Source organism: Danio rerio, chromosome 14 (assembly GCF_052040795.2).
Source record: "Danio rerio strain M-AB ecotype USA chromosome 14, GRCz13ab, whole genome shotgun sequence".
NCBI lineage: Eukaryota > Metazoa > Chordata > Actinopteri > Cypriniformes > Danionidae > Danio > Danio rerio.
In genome coordinates, this window is record NC_141034.1 from 41,013,441 (window position 1) to 41,029,871 (window position 16,431).

At 37.2% G+C, this 16,431-nt stretch overlaps 1 protein-coding gene across 3 annotated transcripts in view; it reads left to right on the top strand.

The window, feature by feature from the left end:
* Positions 1–11,565, top strand: part of si:dkey-237h12.3 — a 312,347-nt gene extending 300,782 nt beyond the window's left edge. For all 3 annotated transcript variants that reach the window (XM_087281840.1, XM_087281841.1, XM_087281842.1), the window contains 4 exons: positions 770–1,066; positions 3,725–5,336; positions 5,442–5,572; positions 7,250–11,565. In XM_087281840.1, the coding sequence (XP_087137966.1) occupies positions 770–1,066; positions 3,725–5,336; positions 5,442–5,572; positions 7,250–8,002 (2,793 nt within the window). In that variant the 3' untranslated portion in view covers positions 8,003–11,565. The remainder of the gene's footprint in view (positions 1–769; positions 1,067–3,724; positions 5,337–5,441; positions 5,573–7,249) is intronic.
* Positions 11,566–16,431: the final 4,866 nt, after the last annotated feature.

Consider the following 16,431-nt stretch of genomic DNA (forward strand, 5'->3'; position numbering starts at 1 on the left):
AAAATCCCTGAATAATTTCATCATGACATCTCTTAGCCTTATTATAGCTAAAAGCTCATGAAGTAAACTGGCCTCAGTTCTTATAGGTTTTTTTAGTCATACTTTATTTTGATGGTTCATTTGTTGAATTTAAGTTATATTGCATCTACTTGCCAACTAATTCTTATTAGATTATAAGTAGACTGTTGGGGTTAGGGTTAGTGTCAGTTGACATGTATTTGCAAAGTTTTTTATAGTCAGTTAAATGTCTGTTTAGCAGCAGTATCAACACATTAAGCAGACAGTCTACTAATACTCAATTGGAATAAGTGTTACCATTTTTTTAAAGCATGCACAAATTCTTGGTGTTTTTTTTTTATTGGAATGTGAATTGGTGTTGAAGATAGTGCCAATCATAATTGACAATTTAAATGGCACATGAGTTTTCTTGTGAATTTGATAAAATGATATCAATTTAATGTGGCGTGAAGATGGCACCCGGCTGAGACTACAAAAAAAAAGCCAGTTTTACAGCGGTTAAACAAGTCTATTCTAAAATTGATGTCGATTACATTTGAAGATCTTTTAATAGTTTGATCATGCCACGAGTCATTTAGTTTTATGAAGTTAATCTATTAATCATGAGACTCATTTTCACACAGAATTGAGTCAAACTTTTTGATGGAAACCAAGGCAGATGAAGAAAAAAAAAGCCAATTTTCTAGTCAATTTTCTGCCATTTTACTGTTGCCATACCAATTTTGTGTCTCTCCTTTGCCTGCACTTCAAGGTAAATGGACGGAACATTTTGTCTGTTGATTACGACCGAGCACTGAGGATTGAAAAGATCTATGACGATCACCGTAAATTCCTTCTGAAGATTGGCTATGACACAGCAGGTCAGCCCACTCTCTGGATGCCAAGTAGCAAACTGCTGCCCGTCAACCTCACTCGCAGCAGCAACGGGCAGCTGAGTGCCATACACTGGGGTTCAGTATCAGACAGGGTGGAGTATGATGGACAAGGCCGCCTGCTTTCTAGAACGTTTCCTGATGGGAAGACCTGGAGCTACACTTATCTGGAAAAGGTAAAGAGAGCGTGATGTTTGAGATATACTCTATCAAGAGTTGATTCTGCCACATATAGGCTGCTTACCAACAGGGTAAAGGGTTTAAAATAGCTGCTAACCAAATGCTAAAAATGTTTTCTGTGAATCTATTATTGTAACCAAGGCTGCATTTATTTAAATATCATTTGAATAGTTTCAATGGCTAAAATAAGGGTTTTAGGGGAAAAATATAAAGCATTTTAACCATCACTGGGGTGAGAGTAGATCATATAAAAATTTACTAGTTACATTACTAATTCATATGAATTATTCAGTCATTTTCCAAAATGTAAAATTTGACTTGACATGATTATATTTGATCTAAGCCTGGGGAAAAAATTGTTTTAATTTTCAACAAATGTTTCAATTAACCACATTCTGCACAGTGCTGCCCCTAGAATATTTTCTTTAGGGTGGCCAGATAAAGCCATGCCAAATCTTGGGGTGGCACACAAATAATGAATTCAGAGCAATGTTATATTTTTGTTTCTGGTAAATGAAATATTGTGGTTTTATTTCGTATATAATTTGACCATACTGAGCCACAATATTATTAATACAGCTTATTCTATTGATGTATCTTTTTGCGAAATACATACAAATCACTGAGATTTTTGGCCCTTGTAAGTCAATCAGCAAAAAAAGAATGTGCTAAATAAACCACATTCTGAAACGCTGATTTCAAAATCCATTTATTTGAGGTGCAGCCAGAATAACATAATGGTCAAACATCTATTCAGCGCATGTTTAAAGGGGGAAAGGCTGTGAATCAGCCATGTCGATGATGCCAATCAATCCACAATAATTTAGTGGCTGCACTTTATTTATTCATTCATTCATTCATTCATTCATTCATTCATTCATTCATTCATTTATTTATCTATTTATTTATTTATCATTCATTCATTTTCTTGTCAGCTTAGTTCTTTTATTTTACCGGCGTCGCCACAGCAGAACGAACCGCCAACTTATCCAGCAAGTTTTTACGCAGCGGATGCCCCTCCTGCCGCAAACCATCTCTGGGAAACATACACACACACACGCACGCACGCACGCACGCACACACACACACACACACACACACACACACACACACACACACTAACACTACGGACAATGTAGCCTTCCCAATTCACCTGTACTGCATGTCTTTGGACTGTGGGGGAAACCGGAGCACCCAGAGGAAACCCAAGCATACGCAGGGAGAACATTACTACCTACTAACTACCCACTGCGCCACTGCGTCACCATTTATTCATTCATTCATTAAAATATAGTGAATTTTTGTAAGTGTATTTAAAATAATAATATCAACAGCAAAATCATATTGTGGATGCCATAGTTTACATAGGGGGGCCCTGATTCTACATTCCAGTGCCTCCCATGGGTTTGAAATATTCTTGTGGTGGTAGCCAGATTGAAACACATCCTTTACCCACTGCACATATACAGTATAGTATGGTTAACTACATGTGACACACATGTAATGTGATTTTTACAATACATTTAATAATTATGACACTTTTATACACCATTTCTTTTCAATAGGTTGAAGTTTTTAAAATGGCTGTTGAAATAAAAATAAATCCACTGTTTCTCTTATTTTCATCCTATTCAGAATCAGGAGCTATCTGCTTCTGCTTCTCTCTTTTTCTCTCTTTCTCTCTCTCAAGTTCAGGTTGCTCTGTTGGCATGACATTTAGTTCAGTATTGCCAAAACATTGTAGATATGTATAATAAATAATGATAAATGGATAATATTTATTAATAAGTAATAAATAATTAAAATAAAAAGTGTAGATTATTTTAATAAGGCAAATGAGTTGATTGACCATTTCTAATGCTGTACAAATATTTCGCAGCCAGTTTAGATGTCATTTCTTCCACTCAGAGTATGGTTTAGGTTAAAGAATCTATTATTTATTTTTTCTCTCTGTCATAGCTCAGCCAAGCGGCAGGTAGTCTTTAATAAAAGAGTAATGCAAAAATGCAACAACTTTAGAAAGTGAAAGCAAAAGTCGACTCCCGGACATTTTGGGAGATTTAGAAACACCGGCCGGATGCATTTTAAACCTCAAAAAGGCGCATCTCTTTGGGTCTCTGCAGAGTCGTAAGACTGTCTGAGAAAGTGTTGTTGACAGTTCTCACGCACACACAATGAGCAGTACAAAATGTATAGGACGAGAGAAGATTTTCCACTGGTTAATCAAACAAGGATTTTTGGTAATGTTGGGCGGATATACAAAAAAAAGTGTAAAAGGATGATAATATTGGTTGAAAAAAAAAAGAAAAAAAAAACTGTCATCAAATATACTTGATGAGCTGTTAAAATACCTGGGCGGCCCGCCCTAGTAAAGTGTATGTGTGGGAAGCACTGCATTCCATAGTACACAACTACTTATTGCTTGCATCTGAAACAGATGGTTCAGTTTACTGTCCCAACTGTGCTTAAATGGCATTGAGATAAAATATTGCAGCTTTTTTGTAGTTTTCACTGGGGACTTTTTGTCCTCAAGGTCCTAGGAGGAACTATTTTTGTTCCTTTAGCCAAACTCAATGTTGAGCTTTGTGCTTAAATAAAAAATAAAAAAGCTATAAGGATGCACAAGGTTAATGTTTGTTTTCTTTCTGTTCTAGTCCACTGTCCTGATACTGGCGAGTCAGCGGCAGTACGTCTTTGAATATGACCCTCAGGGAGGCCTTTCTGCAGTCACCATGCCCAGTGTTGCCCGCTACACCATGGAGACCATCCGCTCTGTGTCTTACTACCGCAACCTTTACCATATGCCAGAAAGCAATGCCTCTGTCGCTGTAGACTACACTGAGGACGGCCGACTCCTGAGAGTGGCACAGCTGGGCACAGGTCGGAGGGTCTTGTACCGTTACCGGTGGCACAACAAGCTCTCGGAGGTTCTGTATGACAGCACTCGTGTCAGCTTCACCTATGATGAGACAGCAGGTGTGCTGAAGACAGTCAATCTGCAGAGCGAGGGCTTCATATGCACCATTAGATACAGGCAGCTCGGCCCACTGGTAGACCGGCAGATTTACCGCTTCAGTGAAGATGGGATGGTCAATGCCCGATTCGACTACGCTTATGACAGTAGTCTGCGTGTGACAAGTGTTCAGGGGGTCATCAATGAGACCCCACTGCCCATTGATCTCTACCAGTATGATGACATCTCAGGCAAGGTGGAGCAATTTGGCAAATTTGGCGTCATTTATTACGACATCAACCAGATCATCTCCACCTCAGTCATGACTTACACCAAACACTTTGACGGGCACGGTCGAGTCCGAGAGATTCAGTATGAACTGTTCCGTTCTTTGCTCTTCTGGATTACAGTTCAGTATGACGATATGGGCCGAGTCACCAAGCGGGAGATGAAGATCGGTCCATTCGCCAACGCCACCAAGTATAGCTATGAATATGATGTGGACGGGCAACTACAAGCCGTATACCTCAATGAGAAGATGACATGGCGCTACAGCTATGACCTGAATGGGAACATACACCTGTTGAGTCCAGCAAACAGTGCTCGAATCATGCCTCTACGCTATGACCTACGAGACCGTATTACTCGACTTGGAGACCTGCAGTATGAGTTAGATGAAGATGGGTTTCTCCAGCAGAGAGGTTCTGAGATCTTCCAATACAACTCCAATGGACACCTTGAACGTGTGTATAGTAAATCCAGCGGATGGTCTGTTCAGCACCGCTATGATGGTCTAGGAAGACGAGTATCTACAAAGTCCACCGTGGGGCAACATCTGCAGTTCTTCTATGCAGACCTGAGCTATCCAAGTAGGATAACACATGTCTACAACCACTCCAGCTCACAGATCACCTCTCTATATTACGATCTGCAAGGGCACTTGTTTGCGATGGAGATCAGCAATGGAGCAGAGTTCTACATAGCTTGTGATAACACAGGAACACCACTGGCGGTGTTTGGCAGTGATGGCATTCTTCTGAAACAGGTTCATTATACGGCCTACGGCGAGGTCTACTCTGACTCTAATCCTGACATTCAGTTGGTGATTGGATTTCACGGTGGACTTTATGACCCTTTAACAAGACTGCTTCATTTTGGGGTGCGTGATTATGACATAATGGCAGGTCGCTGGACTGCACCTGATTTCATGCTTTGGGAGAATCTCAGTAAGAACCCGGGCCCTTTCAACCTTTATATGTTCCGAAACAACAACCCAATAAGTAAAGTGCAGAAAGTTGGGGACTACTTAACAGGTACTCCATGGATTCACTGCATCTTCAAATAACTACTGGAAGTAATCTATATCTGCTGTACATTCCACAGTGCACATTATGACTGATTTATTAATATTTCTACAGATGTGAACAGCTGGCTGGTCACATTTGGGTTCCATCTACATAACAGTATTCCTGGTTTCCCAATTCCTGTTTCTGAGATGACTCAAGCATCTTACGAACTGGCCAAAAGTCAAGTGTGGGATGATCTAACAGTAAGTTTGTTTTTTAATAATTCTTCAAATAATAGTTTTAGTTTTTTATTATGTAACAATCAGATTATTATTATTGTTATTATTATTATTAACTGTATAAATAATAAACACAAGTGTCTCATGAACTGTCCAAAAGTCAAGTGTGAAATGACCTGTCAGTAACTGAGCTAGCCTAATATCTTTACATAACAAGTTTAGGAATTTGTTTGGGATTATATTACAATGTTTTATATTAGATAATATTACCTGACAGTATTTAGAATTTTTGCACTACTAAGGCCCAATCCCAATTCTCTTTAGCCCTTCCCCTTCCTCTTAGTGAGGGGGTAGGGGAGTCCCTATTCTTTTTTTTTTTTTTTTTTTACTTGAAAGCGTAGGACTATAGGGGAAGGGTTAGATACCACTTCAAACTGAGATTTTTCAGAACCACTCTCGAGACCAAGGGGTAAGAATATTTCCCAGAATACACCGTCTACAAAGGAAGCATGGCTGCACATGGAAATCAGGAGATGCACAAATTAGTATTTTTTGTCATTATTATGAATTTTTACAACAAACAAGCACATGTTTTAATACATTCAAAACAGCATATGTGTTTTACTGTCATGCTTTTAAAACAAAATGTTAAAATAAAAACGAATTTTCTATAATCCCTCATACTAACTCATATGTATAGCAGCCCCACAACATTCTGGCACTAGATGACACTCAAATACCCTGTCAGAAAAGTCTAGTGGCTGGAAATGAGCTTTTTACAGTGTCTGCTATAATGTTAATGTTGTTTTTGTGTGTTTACATAGATTAATATGACCATGGTGTAAATGCGCAGTATAGTTACGAGCTTAATGCCACATTATAACATTATGATAACATGATATACGCCTTCAGTGATTTCCTGAAGATTAATACCAAAAAATAACGCAACTTGAATAACTACAGCAGTCGCAATCGTCGATCTCATATAAAGCAAGAGATTGTGCTGACATAAGATGACGTGTGCTGGTGTTGTAGTGTTGTCGCATTTCTTACGCCTTATTCACATGGGGCTTCAACGCTTCCCATTCACTTGCAGAACTGCATTGTGGATCCATCGGCGCCGCATCAGTGGTGTTGCTTGCTGCAGAAGTTGGGACTTGCTCAACTTTTTTTTTTCTCGGAAGTGTCAGCCAATCAGATTGCTGTATGCAAATAGACCAGTTCAGACAGTAGCCGATTGCTGACTAATTTCATTGGCTGACGCTGCTATGACAATCATGTCAGCCCCAACTTCAGACACACCCTCTGTCAAGCGTTGACGCTGAAGCCCTGTGTGAATTGGGCATTAGGGGTACATTTTGAAGCCCTTTCCTTTCAAGGGCCACGGGCAAGGGGTCCAAAAATAGAATTGGGATTGGGCCTAAATCTTTCCCCGAAAAAAGGAAATTTTTGTTATTATTATTTATATAAATTATTATATTTAATTATATTATAATAAATAAATGACATATCATATACATATAAATTGTATAAATATTTAATATAAATATAAAATATAAATAAATTGTTATGTAATCTATAATTTTGCTTTAAGAAATTTCCATTTTACTTCAATCTTCCAGCATCTCTTTTGAAAAATGTGTTAAGCACATAGAACAAGAGGTGGTTTCCCTAAAATGTCAATCTCATCTTCTCTTGTAGCCCAGCTTCGCAGTCCAACAGCATGTCATCCGGCAAGCGAAAGCATTTTTACGGTTTGGTGATCTGCCTCAGGTGGAGTTCGGCCACAGCCACTGTTCCTCCAAACCCTGGCTGTGGTTTGCCTTGAGCGATTCGCTGATAGGTCGTGGGATCATGCTGGCACTTTACAAGGGCATCGTGATAACCCGTGCTCTAAGCCTGGCTAATGAGGATTGCGTCAAGGTTGCCAACATCCTCAACGGCGCCCTTTACTTGAAAGACTTGCACTTTATTGTGGACGGAAGAGACACACACTTTTTTGTTAAAATGAACTCTCCTGAAGCAGATCTAGCGGCGCTGCGGCTCACCAGTGGACGGAAAGAGCTAGAGAACGCAGTGAATGTGACCGTTTCACAGTCTACAGCTGTGCTCGGAGGCCGAACACGGCGATTTGCGGATGTGGAGTTTCAGCGTGGGTCACTAACCTTACATGTGCGTTATGGGGCATCGCTAGATGAAGAGCGGGTGCGTGTTTTAGAGCTCGCCCGGCAGAGGGCACTCGCCATTTCATGGACACGTGAACAGCAACGAGTTCGAAATGGAGAGGAGGGATCCAGACTTTGGACTGAAGGGGAAAAAAGGCAGCTTCTTACCAGTGGACGAGTTCAAGGCTATGATGGATACTACGTGCTGTCGGTAGAGCAGTATCCTGAACTAGCAGACAGCGTCAACAACATGCAGTTTCTACGACAAAACGAGATCGGCAAGAGGTAGTGAACAGACTACCATTAATCAAGGTTTTACCAAGCGGTTCATGTCCTGAGGCCGATATTTTATATGATGTACCCAAAAACAACTAAGCCTCAACCAATGAGTTGTCAGCGCCATGACTAGCTCAGCCTGTCACCTTAATTCCAAAATGTGAAAATACAAAGCTTTAAAGCAAACTATCATCACTATAATAAAGCCATAAAAGCAGATTAGTGGAAAATAATATGAAAATTAAAAACCTCAGATTAAAGGGTGGTCAATTGAAGGCGATTTTCATGTGCAGGTTGTCAGTTAAGCCGGTTCTACCAAAAAGACCAGGGAGATAAATGTGATATTGAGTTACTTTTATTTGATGAGAGTATTATCTGACAAAGTATTATTTAATAAAACATAGGATTTCTTTAGCGGAGCCCCTGTCCAAAGTTTGAATTCTAAGCTTGTAGATCTAGCTATGACTACGACTATCGTAAACTAACCATGTCCCACTATTTAGCGCACTCAAGCGACCACTCCTCCATCATTGAAAGCCAGATAAGAATGTTTGTGTCATCATTGTCTGTGTGAAGACCTATTGCAGAATCCAATTTTTGATTGATGTCTTTTGGACAAGTAGTTTTTGAGAAAAGATGGGAAAAGTACTGTGAAAGATGATATTAACAGTGTTAACAGCAAAGCTACAATTCACCGGCAAAAATAGACATTCTTCCATGTCTTATTAAAACCATGTCAGAATATACTATTATTGTGTTTAACTCAAAGTGAACGTTATAATTAATCACTTTTTATGAAAGTTTGACGTAATATAACTTTACAATCATTTAATTTTATATAGTGTCTATTTTTACTTTATTACAGCATGACCATTTAAAATACTAAAACATTAAATTTATGCAAATTAACACTTACTTTACTGACACAGACAGAGTTGCGCCATGTGATAATCCCCCATAACTGCCATTTAAATATGCCCATTTCAAAGAATTTATTCAACAAACGATCATTTATTTAACAATTAGTGATAATAATATTCATTTCATAAAGCCTGTAATATTGTGTGGTGCATCAATTAAATGCAAATGCATATTGTTGATGCTCTGCATGTCTCCCTTCCAAAGTGACACTCGCCTCTTTATGCCTCTTTTACACTAGCAGCAACTTTGTGGCTGCCGTTCGCTCTGGGAGGCGACCTGCTGCAAACGCAAGTCTGTGTAGGTCTATACAGCCTGAATACAATCGTCCTCTGAGCGAGCTGAGAGAGGATCACGTAAGCTCTACTGGTGTTCCTATTGGCTGTCACTCAAGAAAGTTGCTTTTCATTTGCATAAAGTTGAAGGATTCTCAACTTTGGTGCATCGCTCGACACGCCCATCTGGTCGCCAAACGGTTGCTGTCACTCATGTAGACGGAGGTTGCTGGAAGTCACCTGTTCTTTGTTGAAATGAACGGTCACTTTGCCACTGAGAGTCGCTCCTAGTGTGAATGAGGCTTTAGCTTGCCCACTGTCTATTTTCAAGCACATAAGGTGGACGTAACAAACTAACTGAATTTTCTTGGAAACATATGGTAGTAGGGTCTCTGTTGTGCGAGGGGGTGAAAGAGTAAGAAATAAAGATTACACAGATATATCGCTTGTCTCTGACCTGTAAGTATTTATTCAGAGATTGGCATTAAAGGGTAATCTCTACAGAAGATCATTGTATACGGAACATGGTTAGCCTACGTTATGGCAGGGGCGGAGCCTAACCTCTTAGAGTGGGCCAACCTGGTGCTGGTGGATGAACGTCTGTGTCAGTATCTGCAACCAAATGAATGAACTGCTTACAGTATACAGTATATTCCCTGCGTCTCATGACTGTTGGTTAGATCTGATTGTGATGAGTGACTAGACATTACAGTAGGTCTTCCTGGTAGAACTAAATCTAAAAGCTGCGTTTCTAGAGTGAGTCCAGCACATGATCTCAGATGGAGCAGTGTTAAGGATACGGAGCTGTAGTTCTCTGATAAGCTAGGCAAAATTGAGTTCAAAATCAAAATGGTTTTAATGGTATAATAAAGTCAAGATAATCTTTCTGTGATAATGACAGCTGTTTGCCTCGCTCCTCAGTGACATATGACACTATGACTGTGCATATTCTCTGAAAGCGCTTGAAAATACCACATTTTATGACATATTTACTACAAGCTCACTTACAACTTCAGGTGAGTGTTTGAAATAGATCATGTGGGATGATTCTGCAGTCGAATGACAGTAGTCAAATGTTCTGTTTATTTATAAACTTCCTGGGTTTCAAAGATAAGTGGGTCCAATAAATGGCATAACATTTTCAGTTGATAAATTGTTGGTGGTCCAAAATTCGGTACATTGCTAATATTAACACACTTTGAGATTCCCATTGTTGCACATTTCTGCTGTGTGATTGGCTCTTAGATCAATATAGAGTAAAAAAAGTCCAGAGCTTCTCATTGTTTTTAAAGTTTATTAAGATTTGATATAATATCATTTGTCTTGCAGCCCTATTTTGTGGGTTTCGGTTTATTCACGCAACATCACCATCTGGCCTTCAGAGAAGATTTACTTCTGATCAAAGTGCCATGCTTCCCTCATAGGATGTGTATGATTTAAATGTGGTGACATCACAAATGTTGATTGGCGGAGACAACTGTTGTTTTTGGTATATCATACAAAAAACTGGTGTCGTGATATCAAGCACTTGCTAAAATCCTGATGACCGATTAACCACAACCACTAATAGAAGTATAAGTCAATCGGACAAATTTATTAACTGAGTTTGTAACAACTCTACTACTCCTAGTCTGATGAGAAGAGTAAAAGCTAGGGGTTTAAAAAAGAATATTAATACAACGCTGTGCGTTGTGAAACATTGTGTTTTAATCTATTAAAGGCCTTAACAAGGTTACTGTTGTGGAGCACAATGAAATTATGAACTTATGACGATAGGCCAGATTCATAGAGCTGTTGATATCTTTATTGAATTATTTATTAATTATTCATTTTTACAAGCACTATTCAAGTATGTCCCTAAAGTGGAGAAGAAAAACCAGTATAACTTTTGCAAAATGAAAATGTTTACATATGCATATCACTGTACCACCGCAAAGAAACCACGTGTGATGTCAGGTGGTTTATACTGTAGCCAGCTATACACTGTAAGATTTTTTATTTATTTATTCCGTCTCTTTTTCCTGTACATGAATATCATAATAATAATAATAATAATAAAAGAATGTTTCTGTTGGCAATCATGTCATTTGCAATGAAAACTGAAATATGATTTTTTTTTATGTCTGATTGTTTTATAAATGCCATTTGACCTCTGCGTTTTCAGCCATTATGTCATACATGAATTGAATAAATTGTAAATATAAATGAATAAAATGGCAGCACAGCACAGAAAATCTGTAAATGTCTGTATTTATGTAAATGAGTGTTTACCTGCATATTTTTCAAAATAAAGCAATGATTTGCTCATTTGGTTACAGGTCCCAAGGGAAATATTTATGAGAACTGTTTGTACTTAAAGGGAAATAAATGATCCAATGACTTATTTTTGACCATTTTTTAAATTTCTTTCAGAACAGATCAAATTATGAAGTAGGTAGAGCTTCTTAAGTTTACTTCTATATAAAATACATCTGTATAGTTTTACAGTTTTATTTTAGTCTGAGCTATTTAGTGTTTTATGCTTTTAGTTAACTAGCCCACCCTATGTTTTAGTTAACAATGCCTAACCTGCTGTAAAACATCTGATAGCTCTGAACTGCTGTTATGACTAGATATGATTTGAGTAAAATGTTAATCATTGTTTTTTTCCCCCATATAGTTCTGTTTAAATCTCTAACCATTTTTTTAAACAAAACAAATAGCTATTTAGAATATTTCCCCCAATAACAAATTGGCTGTGATTAAAAATTGGTGTTATAGTAGCATATAATGATTTTTATTGATTTGAATGTTAATATATGTGATGTCTTAATTGCAAGAAATGTCATCATTCATTCATTTTCTTGTCAGCTTAGTCCCTTTATTAATCCGGGGTCGCCACAGCGGAATGAACCGCCAACTTATCCAGCAAGTTTTTACACAGCGGATGCCCTTCCAGCCGCAACCCATCTCTGGGAAACATCCATACACTACGGACAATTTAGCCTACCCAATTCACCTGTACCACATGTTTTTGAACTGTGGGGGAACCCGGAGCACCGGGAGGAAACCCACGCGAAGGCAGGGAGAACATGCAAACTCCACACAGAAAAGTTAACTGAGTCGAGGTTCGAACCAGCCACCCAGCGACCTTCTTGCTGTGAGGCGACAGCACTACCTACTGCGCCACTGCCTCGCCAGAAATGTCATCAGTAGTTTTTAAAATAAAACAAATATTAACTTTTACAGCAATAACTTTCAAGAGTAAACTCAGAGAAACCGATCATTTTAAGTGGTCTAAATTGCTGTTTTGACTAGATTTACTAGAAATGGTTGAGTAAAATGTCAATAATTTTTTTTCCCTATAAAAGTCTGTTTAAATTTGTAACAAATTTGATATAAAAAACAAAAATGCCATTTAAAACACCCAGAAAATAAAACTAATATTTGAATTTGTTGTAACTGAAAATTGGCCTTATTGTACCAAGTAATGTTTTTTTTTTATTGCTTTGAATGTCAAAATATTGGTAATATCATCTCTTGAAATATCAAAAATGCCACCTTTTAAAGATTAATATAATAAAATTATATCAGTATTTCAGAAAGTTAAACAAATAATAACCTTTACTGAAAATTGTAAACCCAGAGAAACTGATCGTTTTAAAGTGGTCTGTTCTTTTCCACAGAGACAGGCAGGCAGACAGACAGACAGGCAGGCAGGCAGACAGACAGACAAACAGACAGACAGGCAGGCAGACAGGCAAGCAGGCAGACAGACAGACAGAAAGACAAACAGACAGACAGACAGACAGATAGACAGACAGACAGACAGACAGACAGACAGATAGATAGATAGATAGATAGATAGATAGATAGATAGATAGATAGATAGATAGATAGATAGATAGATAGATAGATAGATAGATAGATAGATAGATAGATAGATAGATAGATAGGCAGGCAGGCAGGCAGGCAGGCAGACAGACAGACAGACAGACAGACAGACAGACAGATAGATAGATACTTAGACAGACAGACAGATAGATAGATAGATACTTAGATAGATAGATAGACAGACAGACAGGCAGATAGATACTTAGATAGATAGACAGACAGACAGACAGTTGAGAATTGCACTGTGACACAGTTAAGTTACATGTGAATTCATTCCTCATGCAGACAGCTTGAGTCATGAGTAAAACTCTTTCATCTGCTTTGGCAATAGCAGGCAGATTAATGGCAATCCCTAAATATTAACTTACATTTATAATTGCCTTCTGTGTAATATCTGATTAATGAGCGATCAAAGGCAGAAGAGTCGAGAGCAGAGAGCTGAAAATGTGCTCAAGTCACTGAAACCCATAAACCAACCATCATGTGATAGCAATAACATATAAACAGTGGTTGTTTGTTAGGAATCCCAGGTAAGGATGAAGTAAACGTGACTGTACGCCTCTAATAAGAGCTGATCTTCACACAGACCAGTGGTCTCTTGCGGATATAATTTCTACATCCAAATATCCCTTGGTCAGCTGCAGCTTCATGTTTTATTCAAGCGCTCAGACTAATAATGTTGATGATCAGGCAGAGTCTGGATGTGCAGACAGATAAACCAAAGAAATACTCTGCTGATTTACTGTTACTCGACCTCATTGTGTGCTTTAAACTACTCTTTATTAATGTATCAGGGCTTGAATGTGTGATATGACTGTCTGAAGATTCTGATAGATTCAGTAATATGACAGAGCAAACTCAGTAATTAGAATAACAAAAGCAAATGTGCCTAAAGACTTCACGTTTGAATTTGAGGAAAGACACAAAAATGTACTAATTTATAAAACTAATAGCTAGGTCCACACAAGATCTGCACATGCAGAAATCCACAGATGTTTAGCCCATCATTAAATCTATGTGTAAATGTGTGTAAATTTATGTTTTTAAATTAATTTCAGTAATAATATTGACTAATATGAAAATGTTCCTATGATTTATTTACAGTAAAGTTTGTAGTAAGCAAGTTTTTCTGTCTTGTTGTATTTATCATATGAGAGTTGCTTTGTTTAATAAATAAGTGGATTTAATTGGATTTGCATTGGAAACATTATAGAGTTAAAAAGCTATTATTTTTGATTTCATATATTAAGCTTTTAGTTATGATACTCCCAAAATAATTCTGCATAGATTTGCTGATTTTTTACAAACTTGTCCGCAGAAATAGCAAAAAAATGTCTGCAGATTCTGTCTGGCCCAACTATCAGTGACCTGTTGATTAATTATAGTAAGAACGTCCGGCATTTTCTTTTGTGTGTTCTAAAATGATAGATATTATATTTATTATGAATTATTTGCACATTTATTGGCACAAAAGTCTAAATTCTCATTAAATGGTTTTGACATATTAGAGTAGAGGTTTATATTGAGGGGATTTTGTTAAATCCCATCACATAATTAGGAAAATATTGAAATAATGTTTAGAATAGGAGTTATGGCTGCGATGATGAGGAAAACAGAATTTTGAGAAAACACAGAAAAAGGAAGATATACAGTAGTCATTCAATTAAAAGACAACATTCCAAAAGTACATTTTGGAAGCGTTACTGACCTTACACTAAAAACAAAACAAAAAAATCTAATTTAAAAAATCTAAATGAACAAGTGTAATGAAAACAGTTTTTTTTTTTTTCTACAGTTTAACCCTGACAAAATCAAATAAAATTGTGACCTTTGCACCAGTAAAGAGACACCAGCTCTGCTTATCAAGACTGAGATCTAGTGCTAACCTTCAACAAACTTCTATATGATCCAGTGGAAACAGTTACTGATTTGTAAGCTATGATTTTTCAACATTTTTTATTAGGAATTGTCAAAAGTGCTATGGTAGATATATGATTACTGTTTTCACACCAAATATTCCTACAGGAATACACTTTGGCCAAATGAAATAAACAATATTTGATCCTAAATTATTTTAGTGAATATATATACAGAGTTGTGTTTGCTCCCTTACTGATTTCAATTTTATTTATTTTTTGTATGTTTGTCACACTTTAATGTATCAGATCATCAAACTAATATAAATATTAGACAAATATTAGACTAATTAGACATATCAGATATGGAAATTAAAGTTTTTAATTTTAAGGGAAAACAAACTACATGTGATAAAAAAGTGACAAACATGCAGAAAAGAAATCAGTAGGGGGCAAACACTTTTACACACAACTAAATATAGATTTGCAATAGGGCTGCACAATACTGTCGAAAACTGAAACTTACACTGCGATATTTGTATTTTTGATTTGAATATAATTCTCTGAGAGGATTTAAATAACTATATTTGAGAAGAACTCTTATATTGATCGGACGTGCATATAATAAAATGTATTCAGAAACCTCCAACTCATCCAGCATTTTACGCATCGGATGCCCTTCCAGCTGCAACCCAGTACTGGAAAACATACATACACTACGGACAATTTAGCATAACCAATTCAACTATACCACATCTTTGGACTTGTGGGGGAAACTGGAGCACCCGGAGGAAACCCACGCCAACACATAAAATAAATTACAAGCATAAATGAATACATTAGAACAAACATACTGTACAAATGAAATAGACAGTTCTATATTGTTTTCTAAACAGTCTAACAGGGTTAAGGTACAGCAATAGAATAATCAAATGTAAAATAACAATGTATACAGTATAGTCAACAACTGAAGTGGATCAAAACCAAAGATGTCCTAAAGCTACTCAACAACACCCATTCTTATTTTGCTATTTTTTTCATACACTTCCAATGTTGACTACTGCCTTCATTGTATACATAAACAATTAATCTTTGTTGAAACTAGAAATTTGATCATTTCTTATGTGCAGATTGTTTAAAGAGCGCCTATTTTACCCCTTTTTCAAGATTTAAGAGAAGTCTGTTATGTCTTCAGAATGTGTCTGTAAAGTTTCAGCTCAAAACACCTATTAGATTATTTATTACAGCTTTTAGAATGTTGGATTTTTATGCTCTGAACAGATTGTAGCTGTTTTTGTTGCCTGTGCCTTTAATGCTAGTTCTCCCCGCCCATTGTTCCCAAGTGCCTTTCAAATTGTACCTCAATCTCCGCCTTGGCTGCGTCAGATAAACAGCACAATGACAGACATGAAGAAAGCAGATCCTACATAACATTTGTGAGAAATACTACAGTAAGAACTTTTCCAATGATTATTTGATGTATTTGTAATGTCTAACAAAATTCACACACACAGCGGATA